General features: G+C 42.2%; 1 protein-coding gene across 1 annotated transcript in view; it reads left to right on the top strand.

The window, feature by feature from the left end:
* Positions 1–579: 579 nt before the first annotated feature.
* Positions 580–16,535, top strand: part of OSBPL10 (oxysterol binding protein like 10) — a 110,381-nt gene continuing 94,425 nt past the window's right edge. The window contains exon 1 of the mRNA XM_071561136.1: positions 580–928. Within this exon, the coding sequence (XP_071417237.1) occupies positions 642–928 (287 nt within the window). The 5' untranslated portion in view covers positions 580–641. The remainder of the gene's footprint in view (positions 929–16,535) is intronic.

The following is a 16,535-nucleotide window of genomic DNA, read 5'->3' as shown; positions in this document are numbered from 1 at the left end:
CGCATCCGCCTGGACCAAGAGGAGCCCCTGGGGCGCTGCGCTTCGCGCTCCGGTGGGCAGAGCCGCACCGAGTGTCCCTCGCAGTCTGTCTGTCTGTCCGCTGCCCGGCGGTGTCCCAGCGCCCATCCCGCCGCTCCCGTGTCATGTGGCGGGCGCGTCACGGGGCGCGGTGCTGCCGGGGCCGGAGGCGGGGTGGGTGTGCGCTCCGCGGCCCCGCATGCCCGCCCCGCACCGTGTCCCTCGGGGCAGCGCTCCGCGCGGCGCGGCGTGTGCCGGCCGCGGGCACCATGCAGTCCGTGTGCGTGCTGTGCCTGTCCCCGTTCGCGCTGTGCCTCCGCGTGTGCGGCCCACGGCCCTGCGCGGCCCCCGCGGCCGCAGCGTCCTGCCCCCGGCTGGGGCTGGGGCCGGGGCCGGGGCGGGGGCGGCGGGCGGGACCCCGCGGGGCTGCGGGGCAGCGACCTCCGCCTAGCTCCCCGCGCCGCCCGGCGAGGAGGCGGCGCGGCGGTTCCCTCGCCCGGCGCGGCCCGGCCCCTTCTCCCCCGGGCGCCGCCCCTCTCAGCGCCGCCTGTGAGTCAGGGTTTTGCCGGGCACGGGCGGCAGCCGCGGCCGGAGCGGGCGGGCAGCCTCCCCCGGGGCGCTCCATGGAGAAAGCGGCGGCGGGCGAGGGCGGCGGCAGCAACAGCAGCAGCCGCAGCAGCAGCCGCCCCACGTCGGCGGGCTCGTCTCCCTCGTCCTCCTCGGCCGGCCGTGGGCTCCCCGGCCGGGCGGCGGCCGCGGGCAGGCTGGATGGAGGCGGCGGCAGCCCCGGCTCGGCGGCGGCCAGCCCGGGGGGCGCGCAGGCGGCGGGCGGCGGCGGCAGGCGGCGGGAGCCGGTGCTGGAAGGGACGCTCGGCAAATACACGAACCTCCTGCAGGGCTGGCAGAGCAGGTAATGCCGCGCCGGCCCCGGCGCCGCTGCGGGGCCGCGTCCTCGCTCACCCCCGGCCCGGCCACCCCCAAGATGGTTCCCGGGCAACCAGCACTGCCGCCCGGCCCCGCCGGAGCCTTCCCCCGCCGCGCCCGGTCTCCTTCTTTTGGCTTACTTGTTTTTTCCCGCAGCCGAGTTGGGCACGGGAGGGTCAGGGAGGTGCCCCGGTGCGGGGTCGCAGCGCTGCCCCCGGCGGGGCAGGTCCGGGCTGGCGCTGCACATGCTGCTGGCCCTGCCTGGCAGCGGCCGCTTTAGCTCCTTGTGCCATCACCTTGGTCTCCGGCTTCTGTGAAGTTATCTTGGATAACCAGAGAATGAAAAGCCGGCTGAGAGCCTCCCAAAATAAATGGAGGAAATGCCATGCTTGTGATTATTACTATTATTTTTTTGGCGTTGGGGTGGGACAGTGGAAACAGTTACCTTTGTGTTCAGTGAAATATCTTCTGTTGCTGTGTCCTACCTGTTTGACAAGTCCTAATTTATGCTGGTACGGTGACAGGCCCAGGTCGTGCAGTTTGTTGGGTGTGGACTGGCTGACGTGCAGCTGTGGAAGTCCCGAGGAAGGACTGGTGTTAGTCTAGTTGCAGTGTGAAATTTTTGGCAGAGTTGGAGCCAGAGTGTTACTGATGCAGTACATGTATCTGTTGAAACAAGAACAAAGATTTTGCATTAATGTTTTACTTTTTGTTATTAAACTTTGTCCTCTTAGTGGATGAAGATTGGACTTTCAATGTAAGGCATCGGAGTGATTGTTTTGAATAGAAGAAAGTGCTTTGAAGAGAACATGTACAGAACTAATGTAAATCTCTGCACAAACCTTTAAAAAACAAAAAATCCCCAAATCCCATGAAAACCTGCTGTTGCTTATATTAGGTGATCACCAGCAGTAAGGACATGGGAATGGCTGGGACCTTGATGTTCTGACAGTAATTTTAAAGCAGTTTTAAGTGACAGAGTTCCACAAATGCCAGTGATGTTATGGTGCTGACTCCTGTGTGGCTAAATCAGTGGTAGGAAATGTTAGCAGTGCTTCCTGAAGAGTTTCAGGAGCTGGTCTATTTCCATACACTGGAGACCTTGCATAGGTGTGCCAGCTTTAAGTGATAATGAATGTGGTGTGAATTGGATATACACTCATCTCCATAAAACTAGACTGCAGAATGCATGGCCATGAAGAAGGCCCTTTACTGTCATTTGGTTACTGCAGTTCTGTTCTAGGTTCACATTACACTTGCATCTGTTCATGGATTTATGAAGTCTTCCTGTAGTTTTGTTTAAAAAGGAAAAAGCACATTTTGATACCTAAAATGACAGATTAAAATCCTTGACTAAAAATTAAAAGCCCTGCTGCCCCACTTTTTTTTCCCCCTCATACCTCCATCTCTTCTTGTAGAAACAGTAGCACTTTTTACTCTGCATTGATTTCAAGGGTCATAACCTGGTGAAATTACAAAATAGAGCTAATTGTTTATAAATCTCTGCGTCTAGAGTTGCCTGTTTGTTGTATTTGGAAACAGATTAAATTTTTGATGAGGCTGACAGCTGGAAGTAGCACATACAATTTGTGTATGTCCAGAAAATACTATCTGAAAACATGGAAAAAAGATAAATGTTGCTTAATTCTACTATAGCACTTGGAAATGAATGTCTGTTTAGTTTTAGCTGTCTTTCTTCATGCTGCTTTATCATGCTTTGTTTTCTGTAAATTGGGCCCTTTGTGTTTTGTGATGGTAGAGAGCTTTTAGGATAAGTTACCTTTTTACTCTGTTCACTTACTCTGTTCTGTTGATGTGCGTGTCTGTGGTTTGGTATGTGGAATCTGATACAAGTTCTAAGCAGATCAGTTGAAACTTGAGGCTTGTAGAAATTAGTCATGTTATGTAATGTCCAATAAATGAGTAGCAACTCATGGGCCTGAGTGTGGTTGTCTGCTTGGCCTCCTGGATTTTTGTTTCAGAATGTTTTCTGTGAATTGGAGCTTGGTCTACAAAAGTCAGTAAGTGACTTCATTGCTGGCACCCACCAATCAGTCAAGAGCATATGTGTAACTGAATGATCATACCAATTAGTTTTGAATTTACTTAATTTGAAAAAAACACAAGATTGTTTAACTGCATGATCAATACAGCCAGATGGTGTGAATATAAATAAAATGGAGAAATAAAGCAAAACCTGTCAAGAGTTCAGTTATCATGGATTTGGAGTATTCTTTTTTAAAGCTCTTCATCCATTAGCTTGAATAATTTAAATGTGTTTAATGTTGGCTCATGCCATGTGGAATTGAAATTGAAGGGCCTTCCTAGGTTATTCAACACTTAGTGTGCAGAGTAGCCTCTACAAGTCTGATGAAATTACTCTAATTGAAATTATAATAAAGTAATGTCACTTTTTAAAATAAATCTTCCTTTAGCAGGCATATGCAAGTTAGTCTGATTTTGGATGAGGCAACTGAATATGATTACTGAGCCGTAACATTTAATTTTTTAAGCATTAACTGAAGTGATTGAAGACCTCAAATTCTGTCCATCTAGATCGCTGCATTACTTCTTGTTTTAAGAATTTCTGAGGGTTTGTTGTTTGTTATTAAAGAAATCTGTTTGTTCTCTTCTGGCAGGTCAGGAACAACCTGATCTGGAAATTAGTGAGGTGATTCCTCTCCTTTTTGACAAGCCGAAGGAAACTCCAGGGTGTTTTGTTTGGTTGTGTTGAGGCAGTTTGTTGTGTGATACAGGTGTCAAGGGGCTTGGGCATCCAGAGCTTCTCCTGAAGTCTGTAACTTTCTGTGGATTTTTTCAGGTATGGATATGGAAAGCAGAGCTTAAGCTAAAACCAGACACTTTGACGTAGGAACACTTGTGTCTGCTCTGAGAGATTGGGGCATCTGGTTATCTTTACTATGAAATTGTGAATAATTGTTTTCTCAGCTGAAGTACTGTTACAAATAATTTCTATTGGGATTTACTTATTTTGTGTGTATGCCTGATGTACTTCGTGTGCTTCAGCACCACCAGACTTCTTTTGGGGGTTAGCTGCATTCCCTGTATGCCAACAAAAAGTGGACTTTGGGGCAATTTGGGAATTTTTTGCACTCAGGGTCTTTCTTTGGATTTGCAGTGCTGTGGTGTAATCTCTTGCCTTGTGTTGCTGCAGGGGACATTTGCAATCTGAGTGCTGCCACCCCAGAAAGACCCATGCTTATTCCCAGTGTCCTGAGCAGCAGGTGGGATACCCCCAGAAGAACCAGCAGACTTGAGTGCTGCTTTAGGGGCTGACTTGGTTGGCTCCCAGAGGTTGTGCTGCTCTGACTGTACCTGTTACAGGAGGGTTTTCTGAGTATGTTGACAAAAGATGTCAACGCTGTATTGTGCTGTAGCACAAAAATCTGTGTGTAACTTCCATTTTTTAAACATTTTATACATATATCCTGGAGAAAGAGACTGTGACCTCTTAGAAGGGGAATTCATGAAGGTATCTTCAAACACAGTAATAACCTCCCTCTCCTTCTGAATTAACTAGTCCATTTTTTGCTGAATTTTGTGATTGATGCATCTGCTTGTGGAGTTTTGGAGTAGTTAGCACCTCTAGTACTTGCCAGTTCTTCACTGGTACCAGTCAGGTTGTTCTAGCAATGAATTGTGGCCTTTTTCTGGTGAAAAAAAATTGAGTAGATGGTTACTGAACAACCTGTGTGACTGTAGTTCTGTAGGTATATCGGTATAGCTGCTGGGAGGCGAAATAAACGCTGGTGAAATAAATGCTCTTTTTTAATATAAGAATAAACCACAGGGAGGATTCCAACAGTAGACAGTATCTGAGAAGGAGAAAATATCCATGCTCTTATTTAATGTTTGCGAAGTTTGCTGAAAAGGGAATTTTTCATGTTCTTACTAGAATCAGATTAGCGCCAACCTCTCCACTGTTTATCTTTTCATCTTAGTGTGATTCTGTGGCATATCTCTACAGCATTTAACCTTCTAGCTTTTGTTTGTGGAGTCTGTGAAAGGAGAACTCTGTTTTAAGGAGCTGGAGATGCAGTATTCTCTGTTTCTTCTGTTGTTGGAAATCTGCTCCTGAAGTTTTAGAACCTTGTTTATAATTTGTCAGGAAATGTGGAACCCATAAATTTGCAAGGCATTTCTATAATATAGTGCTAACATTCTATTAAAGATTTTACTTGCAAAATAGATTTTACTAGAAACTGTATTTTCCCTTTACTTGTAGGTTCTGTTGTTAATAGGAGGCAATGTGAAAAGGAAGAAAACTACTTAAACCCAATTTATTTTAGTTTTCTTGAGCAAATGATATTTCCTGTGCTGAATGTGCAGTAGTTGCATATCTTACGTTATTGAAATTAAGAGTATGCCATTAGTTTTAAATAAACTTGGAATTTAAAATGTCAAAATGTCAATTATTAGTAAATTCTGTTTTGGATTAAGGCACTAATCTGTTTTCTTAATCCTAAATCTATGTAGCAAAAATAATCACATTCAAATGTAAACTTTCTTTTTTCCTCCTCCCTTCACTTTTTGCTATTGAAACCTTTGCCCCCGTAGCTCACTTAATGCTCACTTAAAGGAAAACAAAACAAAAAAAGAAACAAATCAATCTTTTAAAATATATATCTGTAATTTCTCTGTAGGAAAGTTTCAGTTAAGAAGTTTAGTTAGTGGTTGATTAAACCTAATTGGTTTAATGACAGACTGGTTGATTTAGTTTGAGCAGCTTTTGCTGTTCCGTCTAAACCAGCTTGATTGGGAGCATGAAGGAGGTGATTCAAACAGCAGTCAAAGAAAGAATTTTAACAGGGTAAGAGGGAGGCTGAGAAATCTGTGATTCTTTGCCCTTCAGTGATGCTTGCAAGGAACATTTGGAAGAGGACAACGTTGAACCTCAGGGTGAAATTGAAAAGGATGGTCTTGGGGTTAAGGAGTTGGTTTGCGCTGTGGAGGTGATTCTGGTTGGAGAACTGCCATGGACATCTCTCTTGTCTTCAGGCAGGTAACCCAAGTTGTTTGGTCCTCAGTTGCTCCTTTCAAAAGGTGTCAGGACTGCTTATGCCTGTGCAGAGGATAAAGTCATATAATGGATAATAATTTAATGCATAAGATGCTTGATAATACTGTAGGAAAAAGTCTGTTTAAAACAGATGAGGGTCAGGCATTTTCGCTCAGGCAGTATATCTGGGATTTGCAAGTGCACTCAGAGCTAAGCAGCAGTCTTGTACCAGAGGGAATGAAGTGACAGTCAAAACAGAGTGTGGTCTTCCTTTTGCCCAGATGTCACACTTTGCTCTCAGACAGTGAAAAGAAGTGGCACTTGGCACTGACACTGAAACAGGCACTTGCCCTTATCTGGGTTTTGCTATTACTGGCTCATTTTGCTGCTAGCCTTGTGGATGATGATCTCTGTGCTTGGCAAGGCACTGATAATGTGGTTAGAGGTAGCACACATGCACTTGCTGGCTTATTTAAAAAGCCCCACCAGTTCATGCATATAGATTTTGTTCATGTAGGAGAAGTGACAGTAAGTTGTTAAACTAAGTAATGTGCCTGGAGTCATTTTATGAGTATATAACTATTCAAAAGTTTGCCCCAGTCATTTTATATTTAAAACCAATTGTTTAATAAGAAGAATATATTTGTGCTTTAACTTCTCCTAATATTTTTACTTTGTTTTTTATGATGTAATTAAAAGGCTGAACCTTCTAAGTGGAAAGGTTGCTAAAATTGCCATAACTATTGCTTTTTAATGTAAAACTGTATTTGTTAAATATGTATTACAACGAATGATGAAACAAAAAGTAGTGAATTTGGTTCATCTAAAAATGCAATTTGTTTCCAAAGTCTTAATACACTTACTTACTTGCTTCCCCCCCCCCCCCCCCCCCCCCAAGTATCTTGACACTGGATGAGGTTCAACAAGGCCAAGTGCCGGGTCCTGCACTTTGGCCACAACAACCCCATGCAGCGCTACAGGCTGGGGACAGTGAACGGACTTGAGCACAAGCCCTATGAGGAGAGGCTGAGGGAGCTGGAGTTTAATCTGGGGAAGAGGAGGCTCAGGTGTGACCTCATCACTCTCTATAATTACCTGAAAGGGGATCGTAGGCAGTGGGGATTGGTCTCTTCTCTCAGGCAACCAGCAGTAGAACAAGAGAGCACAGGCTTAAGCTCTGCCAGAAGAGGTTTAGGTTGGATATTAGAAAGAAATTCTTTACAGTGAGAGTGGTCAGGCATTGGAATGGGCTGCCCAGAGAGGTGGTGGATTCTCTGTCCCTGGAGGTTTTTAAGATGAGACTGGATGTGGCAATGAGTGCTATGTTCTCGTAATCCCAGTGATGTTGGATCAAGGGTTGAACTTGATGATCTCAGAGATCTCTTCCAACCCAGTTCATTCTGTGATTCTGTAATTATGCTTTAGGTCTTACAGGCTTTTGTGGTTTTCTTTCTGAGATGTTTGCTTACTTTTTGGAACCTAATGTAAGGAGACTTAAGTTTGCTTTGTATTTAACTGTTGCATATAAAAATGATTGGTAAATGCTTTCTAAATGCTGCTGCATTCACTTTCCAAGATAGCATTTGATTAGTAGGTAACTTAAAGTTGAAGAGTGTAGATTCTTAACTGCTCAGTTATGCAGCACAAGCCATAGAATTTGCCATGGTTTGTCTTGTGTCTGGACTTGTGTTTCTCTCTAAATATCTGGACTTGTGTTTCTCTCTGGGTATTGATGTTCTGTATCTGATAATTTATCTTCTGGTGATAGAGGATTCTTCACCATAGCTATGGGAACAATTTGGGCAAAGTTAATCACTGCTTAAAAAACTGCCTGTTGTACTTAGTGTGTTTCAGCCATTGACTCTTCACTGAATATCATTATTTTGACTGAAGATACCTCTTATAAAATTCAAGCTCTATGTGCAGTCTTTTTGGGCAGGCTGTGTGGTTGTCTTTTGTCTGTATTTGGAGTATCTAGGCCAATGAAGTTTTCTTGCTGCAAGTCAGCTCTCCCAGTAGCTTTAATAATTTATGATTGTCCTGATTATTACTTTGTATTTCAAAGTTTTTATTCACATGTGGACACTGGAAATGTGTGCAGTTTCAGTTGTGGTTGCGCTGGGGATCACATACATGGATAATGCATCTTGTTTCTTTCAACTCAATGTTTATTCCCTGCTTAAAAAGTTCGAAGACCATTAACTTTTTAGGTCTCAGTTGGTTATTGCTTTAAATACAGGTTGTTAATTTTGTTTCATAAATTTAGCTGTTAGTCTGATTACAACACTGAGACCTCATGTTCCCTGATGCTGCCTGGGCTCTCCAGACAGGTATGTCCTTATCCACACTCTTCTTATTTCCTACTTACTTAAGCTGCAACACTCAGGTGCTTGTTAGTCTGTTTTCTCCTGGTACCCAGTATACTTCTTGATCCAGTAAGTAACATATGCCATAGTACTACCAAATGTGTGCCAGAAGTGTCAGAATGAGGGGTAACACTTCACTAGTCTGTTTTTTTTTTTTGCTGGAAATGTGTGTCGGAAAGGAGTGCTGTGGGAGCTGTCTGCCTGCACCATGTTCTCTCCACGGCTGGCACATTTTTGCATATCCCCAGTGATCCTTCTTGGGCTTTCTCATGGTGTGTGCAGACCCTGTTTTTTGTGGGGGTAAAAATAGTAGTTAATTATTTGTTTGCAGAAGACAGTTTTAAAATGTAGTTGAGGAAAGTTACTATTAGTTAGAAGAATTACTTGGACAAAAAATCAATAGATTTTCCTTACTCTGAATTTTTATGAGTCAGTGCTTTTCCAGGTGAATCTTTTATCTTTCAATTATGACTTTTTTATCACTGTATGATTTTATTTTGACAGTATTTGCTGCTGATGATTTTTTCCCCCATCTAGGTCATTGTTAAGCACTCCACAATCAAGAACTGATTGCCAAGGAACTGTATTAGAAATACACTCACTCAAATAACCTCATTTAGTTATATTTTGAGCTAGCTCCACACTTTAACTGCTTTTCAATGCATTTAATTGGTCTTGATGAAAGCCAGGTTGGATAAGGCCTCGAGCAAGCTGGTCTAATGGGAGGTGTCCCTGCCTCTGGCAGGGGAGGTTCGGACCGGATGATCTTTAGGGTTCATTCCAACTCCTTAACATTCTAAGATTCTGTGAAAAGGAGCTGGATGCACCAAGTATTGATGGACCATAATCTTTATCATTCACTGTGAGCTTGGTGCAACCTAGCAGTGTTATTGGGGGTATCGTTCTGATAAAATAGCAGTTTGAAATTTGGAGTATGAGTCTTCAAAATAAAAGGCAGGGCTACACTGATGTGTGGTATTAATGTCTGTATGCTTGGTGCTTGTTCCAGGATGCTCCTGCAGGCTAAATGTGGTTGCTGTTGGGTATCACAGGTGTTGTACAGCATTTGCAGGTGCCTTGAGGTACTTGACTGAACTTGGGCTATCAGCTGGGTAAGTTGTAAGTTGAAATCTCGAAATTACTATTGCTGGTTGATACATCTTTGAGATACGATGATGCTTTTTATGTAAGGGATGCTCACAACTGTGGGAAAATCTGTGCACTGTAGTCAGAGTAGTGTGTTTAACCTCACCAGGAGGGGTGTATGCGTATTTCTAGATTTGATACAGGAAGAAAACTCTCCTAGTAAAAGGAGACCAGTTTAAGCAAGTGCAGGCAAGACTAAGCATTCTGCTGTTCTTCTGCTTGAATGTATGAAATTAAAAAAAAGGGAGGAGGGAGGATCAGAAATGACCAATTTCTTGTCTTTTGCCATTATCTGGAGTTGTGTCAAGTTTCTCTGTACTGTTTTTATCATGATGATAGGAGGAAGATAATGAACTTGATCATGAAGGTACCAAACTGTAGGCAGATTAGCTCTATCCCAGCCCAAACCAACACAAAGGAGAAGCAAAACATGTGTTGTTCATCGCTACATGTATTGAGCATTTTGCAGTGGCACAAAAACCTCTCCTGAAGGTGGTAGGATTTTTTTGTCTTGTGGGGTTGCTTTTTTGTTTTTTTGGAGGGGTTTTGGGGGCATTTTTGGGCTTTATCACAGTAAGTTTTCTGTTTAAGCTTCTGCTCTTGAAAATCAAATGAAGAAATTTTTCTCCCCCCTTTTTTTTGTTAAGCTGAAAGGTTTGCCTTCAGTGCCATAAGGTGTAGTGTGGGTTGTGTCTTCTCCTCTCCTCTCTGCTTTTGGCCTGTGTTTTATCTTACCTGCTTAGTGGGTTTCATTTTGTGACCCTTGTGTTTGTGCATCAAACTTTATCCTATTTTTATTATGCCAAGTACAAGGAAACGGTAGTTTGGCAATAGAATAAGGTAAGAAGGAAAAATGTAGGATGGTTGGGGAGGTTTAGGAGGACTTACGGAAATAAAGTGCATGTAGTGACAGGACAGGAGGGAATAGCTTCCAACTGAAAGCGAATAGGTTTAGATTAAATAGTATGAAAAAATACTTTACTATGAGAATGGTGAGGCACTGGAACAGATCTCCCAGAGAAGCTGAGGATGCACCATCCCTGGAAGTGTTCAAGGCCAGGTTGGATGTGGCTCTGAGCAACCTGATGTAGTGAAAGTGTCTCTGCCCATGGCAGGGTTGGAACTAGAGGGTCTTTAAAGTTGCTTCCAACCCAAGCCATTCTGTGATTCTATTCTATGAGAGGGAAGAGACAGATGGGAGAGGGAAGTAGATACTGAACTGAGGACAGCACAAGGCTACACCTTTATTTCTTTAAATAAAAAGTCTGGAAATTGTATAACATGAATTCAGCACTAAGCCTTGGAAACGCAAGTGAGATGATTTGCTCTTATTTATTAGTTTTAATACTGCCATAAAGAGAGCACACATGAAGTGGTGAGCACAGTGGTGTTTTCTGAATTGCAGAATGTGTAGTACAGGGAGGATTTTTCTGATTTTGCTTTCTTCCCTTTGCTGCCTTCCATAGCAGAGCTTATTTCAGGCAAATAGAGGACTGATGTGAATTGCAGCCAGAGGAAGCTACTGACAGTGTCCACCTGGACGTCTGTTAACATGCCAGACTTGCCTCTGCCCTTTTAAACACAGTATTGTTTATGTGGGAATTCAAGCATATGTGATGGTGAAACTCTTTTCTTGTTACAGATTACAAGTATTCCTTTTTGATCTGAACAATGATGTGGATTTTTGTAGAACAGTATTTTTAGAAATAAATATATAAAGCAGCAACCTAATGCATAAAGGTTTTTGGAAGTAATTGTTGCTCACAAATCTAAGTACTTCTTCAGAAGGATTGTGGCTAATGCACTGCATATCTCACAGCATGCTGGTGAAACCACCCTCTCATAGACTCTGTGGACTCCACACATGTACTTTCAAGAAAGGGTGTTGGCAAGATAGTCGGTTGTAAAGATGGCTGTGTATCAGCTGTCAGGATAAAGACCAAACATAGAAACTTAAACTTCTCATTTCAATCAATGAATTAATAGTCCTAAGAGTAAAGGCAAGGGAGAGCTATTGTAAAGTATTGTCACAGAAAACTGGAATGTTCCAGACTATCCTAAAATGATGCAGCATGTAAGAAAGGTCTGGTTTCTCTAAAGCTTTATTTGAACTAGTTGAGGTGGAGAAGAGCTGGAAATGAACCAGTGTTCTGATCTTGCTATCAGGATCCTTACTTTGTATATTGGATTTTCTTCTGTGTGGTGTGTAAAGAAAATGGCGCACTGGATGTTTGCTCTTCCCAAGCAGTAACATTTAGACTGTGTATAAAAAGACAAATTTCAAATGCTAGGAAAAACAAACAGAAAGGAAGACAAAAAATGATAACTTCAAAAATTCCCAAAGCAAGACCTTTACTGACCTTTTGTTTTTTTTTTTTTTTCTTCTATGTGTATATATGCATATAAAATGTATGCAGCTCGCAGAAAATGACATTAGTGTAACACAGGTGAGTTCTCAGCCCTTTATATATGACTGGAGTGAATGTTACTTGTTGAGCAGGTTCTGTCAGTGAAATAATATTTTAAATTAAAGTTGCGATTGGGAGAAATGCCAACATTCATGTGATTCACTTTGAGAACCTACATGATAAATTGTCTGCATTTTGAAAGTGAAAATAACAGCTGCAGTTAAATAGCAGACACTTCAGTTAAAACACAGAACAAGTTTAAAACCAGATGTTTTATTCTATAAATTTGCACAAATATTACTGTTCGAACACCTGTGTTCAGAAAGCATTTGCCTGCTAGAAAGTATCTGGCAGTTCATGTATTCACTTAGAATATATCATAATACTTTGTGTCTAGAGCAGCTATAGGAATGTACCCTCAGTGATTTATATAAGAAGCACAGTATGGAATGAGGGAGGAATGAAGAATTGGTTTGAGAACTGCTGGCTCCTGGCATCAGGTAAATGTCTTTTTCTACCTGGAAATTGCCTGTAAAATTTTTGTTTCCCCCTCACAAATGGTAATCAGCTCTTATTATGACTTTCTTGCACGTGAATTATATGAGTAATGCAGTTATGTGCACAAGCCAAAAATCACTAGATGAATGTGAGGCGGGTATCAGAGAGCCAGATTCTTGAGTACAGAAGCTTTGTACTGGCATTGTAAGTCTGATCTAGACTGACGAAGACAAGCATATGTCAGATGAAAAGTTGCTTCAAACTGTTTTGCTTCTCTGTTCTGCTGGAAATGGTCTCAATACCTTGAACATGTCATAATAAAAGAAAAAAAAAAGCTTACATCCTTGTCAGTATTGCAGTATTGTAATGCATTACTCAGTAAGAATAAAATGCTTAAACTCATGGATTTTAAGTACTCATGGGTTGTAGCACAACTGTTCTATTTTTTAAACTTTTAACATTGTATTTATGATGATGGGGTTTTCTTAAAAACCCCCAAATTCTCTTTTTAAAAAAGTTTTATTTTTCATCTGAAAATCCCATAGGTACTGCACAAAACTGGAAAAAGCATCAGATGTGATGCTTAACCCTACTGAGGTTAGAGGAAGAGATGCTGGATCTCTTTAACTGAGTACATCTTCCCTCTTTACATCATCACCAGTTTACATGTATATTGTTTTCCTTTTCTTGATCTAAAACTGTGGTCTGCAGGTGGCTTTCATGGATTACAAAATGGTTTTCAAATCTAAACATTAATTTTTCAGTTTACAGGAAGGTTGTGATTTCTTGAGGTATCTTATTCCATGATGTTTTTAGCTGTGGACTAGAAAGTAACAGTGAAGTTTCTGCTCCTGGCAATGATTCTTGCTGAGGACAGGGCATTGCAAAATGAGGATGAACTGTGAAGGTCTGGCAAAGAAGTCAGTGAACTGTGACATAACCTCTAGAAAACTTTGCTGACTCAAGGCAGCTAACTGGAAATTTATGCAATAATATCCATCAATAGGATGTGGTTTTGCTTTGAACCTTGTTGGGTTGCATTATTGTAATACAGTACAAGCAGTACCTTTCTTTGTTAGGTTTTTGGTCCTAAAAAGTTGGCTTCAACAAAGTAACTTCTGAATATTGAAAAGATGTCAAGATGAAATCTAATTGATCTAAAAATAAACTAGGAGTAGTTTTGAATATACTTGAAACTTTTTCTGCCATTTTTTTAATATATGATGATAATACGAACTACTTATACTTGCCAGTCTTACATTGTATGGTAATATTATTAATAGTTACTTCCTGTTGTAGAAGATCATTCTGTGAAATTAAGTGAATTTATTTTAAATTGACTATACAATCATGCTGTACTTACTTTCTGTTTCCACCTCTCTGATGCCATTAACTGTGTTCTGTTTTGTTTGTTCAAGGTGTTTTGGACACCCCAAGGCATTTCTGTAGTTATATATTCTGTTTGTGAAAACTACAGTTATAATTGATCTCAGTCCTGTCCAGTTAAATCTATGTATACATTTTATTTAATGCTTACCAGCCTCATACAGTATGTCTGCAATTGTTCCACACCCAGTAAGGAATGCAGTTTAGTGTGCCAAGGAAATTCATCACCAGGGAGATAGTGCAAGGGATCTGGAGTTTGCCGATAAAACACATGGTTCGTATTTTTCTTTTCCTTTCCTTCTTGTCTCTTGCTCTTCTGGGAGGGCACTTTCATCCAAACATGCTATTGAGTCTTATTTCAGAACATTCTTTTCTTCTCCCAAGTCCCAGATTCCACTGATTAGAGAAAAGTTGGTAATTTTCCCCAAGAAGTGAAGGCTGGGGCACCTGCTCTGGGAGTTGTTCTGTCTGGCCAGGTCTCTGCTTCTGGGTGAGAAAAACACAACCAGAGGCTGGAGCACCAGAAACCTCTAATTCCTTGGGTTTTCTTCTGTCATTAAATAACTTGCTAATAGGACTGCTAGTTTTCCCTCCAGTTGTTATATTTTGGTAGTAAAAACCCCAGTGAAAATGTAATTATGTTGGGAAAACCACTGGTACTTCTATTCCTTCTTTTCTAATTAAGATACTAATTTAGACAATAGTCATAAGGAGTTGAGAGAACAGCCAGTATCCTGAGCAAAGCTCTCAGATGAGAGTACAAACATGAGACTCAGTTGCAGTGATTGCCATGATAACCTGTAGGTTGTGACCACCTTGTTCAGCTGCTCTGTCCTTGCCAGGGGCTCAGAGGTTCAAATTGCTGGTTTCGTTCTGCAGCTTTCCAGTAATCCAGTGCTTTTCCAGCCTTTATGTCCTTGTGTGCCCTGTGCTGCTTACAGGGTGTGGGCAGGTGATGCATTTTGCTCTGGTGGTTTGATTGCCCCAGCCTGGCTTTGGTGTGCTCTGCTCTGCATGGCCTGGGGTTCATTTGTGCCTGTGAACTGTGACTGGTGATGGTTGTTGAGCTGTACTGAGCTGGTTCACAGCCCCTGGTCCCAAAGGATGGCTTGCAGGCATGGCATAGCTCACTTCATTCAGTGGTTTAAGTGTTGCTGGCCTAAAGAAATCCTGCCGTGGATACTGTATTTTTGCTGTGCTGTGGAATAAAGGCAGGCAGGTCATTCACACCTAGAGATAAGGGCTTCCTGGAGCACACTGTGCTCCTGTCAGTGTGAGAAAAGTATTGGAGGTGTCTCCCTGTGAGCTTCTGTCGAGGGGCCAGATGGCTCAGAGTTGGTAGGAGGCTTAGGTGGCTGCTCCTTGGGCACAAGGGTTCTCATGGAAGTCCCTGGGTTGAGGGCTGAGCTGCAGGAAGTAGCTGGACTGTCTAAGCAGACTGTAGCTGCTTACAAGTGCTCATAACTTTAGGTTCTTATTTTTCCTCTAGGATAGTTTTTAAATGGAAGAATTAAAGCCTTGAGGAGAAGGGCCGAGCAGCTGCCAGATATAATCTTGCTCCTTCTTGCTCCGAACAAATGGGTGGGCAGTTGAATATGAAGCTTTTCTGTAGGATTGGATAAATGGTATGAATCCACCTGTCCTCCTTTCTGTGTTCTAAGGATCTCTCCCATTTATTTGATTTTGCTTTTGATACTGTAACAGAAAGTGTAGGGGAGAGTAGTGCTATAGGAGGTGGACTGAAGAAAAGAAAACATTTAGAGTGAGAAGATCAGACGTGAGTGTTAAAAGTGCTAAAAATTAGAGGTAGATGTGCTGTGACCTCAGGTTCAAGAGAGGAGGTCAATGACATGAAGCCTTTTGTGGGTTTTATTCCCCTTGAGCTTGAAAATTGATTTTTCAGAAATGGTGCTTGAACAGATTGAGCACAAGAGGTGTGGAATAGGTTTCTCAGTTGAGAGAGCTGGATGGCTTAATGAAACTGTGAGTAGTAACAGAGAAAGCAGCTGGTATAGGAAAAAATATAGTGCAGTTTCTCACAGGTTTTTACTTGAGATGGTGTAAGGACATCAGGAACAGATGTCTGAGAGACTGAAATACCTACTCTGCTCATGTTGAGTTTTAACTTTCATTAAATAATCCTCTCAATTGGATTTAATTATGGGAATGATGGATTGCAAGCTTTTTAAAAGAAAAATAATAAAATTACGAAACTAGGTTCTGGAAATATGGAAACTACTTATCTCTGCTCTGGTAATTTATTTATTTATAATCTCCACTTGTTCTGTGCTTCTCTTTTTGGTTTATTGGTTGCATTGTCTTCTGTTAGGTACTTGAACTTGTTATAGTGGGTCTCTTCTGTTTTGGAGAGTATTTTGCACTTGGGAGTTGGTTTACTCCAGCCCAGTCCCACCCTCTTTCTGTGTGCATTTGCCAGCAGTGGGTTCAGAGGTTCAGTTAAGTTGTGGTGTGTTTATACTGCTGAAGGAAAAAATTACCATCTTATGTCTTTCTCTTCACAGGAAAAAAGTTCTGTTTCTTGAAATTCCTGCTATCGAATTTCTTCCTGAAATTCTTGTGCATTGTTTCCAGCTCTCATTCTTTCAGGGACTGCCCAGTGGGCAAGCTGCAGTTCCAGCGGAAAGCATGGGGCCTGCTAGAGGAGTCTGGGCAATGCTTAAAATGATTGCTGATGTTTCAGTCTGTTATTGAGGCCTTTCCTCCAGATGAGTTGTGCATATTTTTTTTCACTGTTCTTTTATCATATTG

This window comes from Pithys albifrons, chromosome 7 (assembly GCF_047495875.1).
Source record: "Pithys albifrons albifrons isolate INPA30051 chromosome 7, PitAlb_v1, whole genome shotgun sequence".
NCBI lineage: Eukaryota > Metazoa > Chordata > Aves > Passeriformes > Thamnophilidae > Pithys > Pithys albifrons.
Note: the sequence above shows the minus strand (reverse complement) of the source record. Positions and strands in the feature narration are given on the sequence as shown.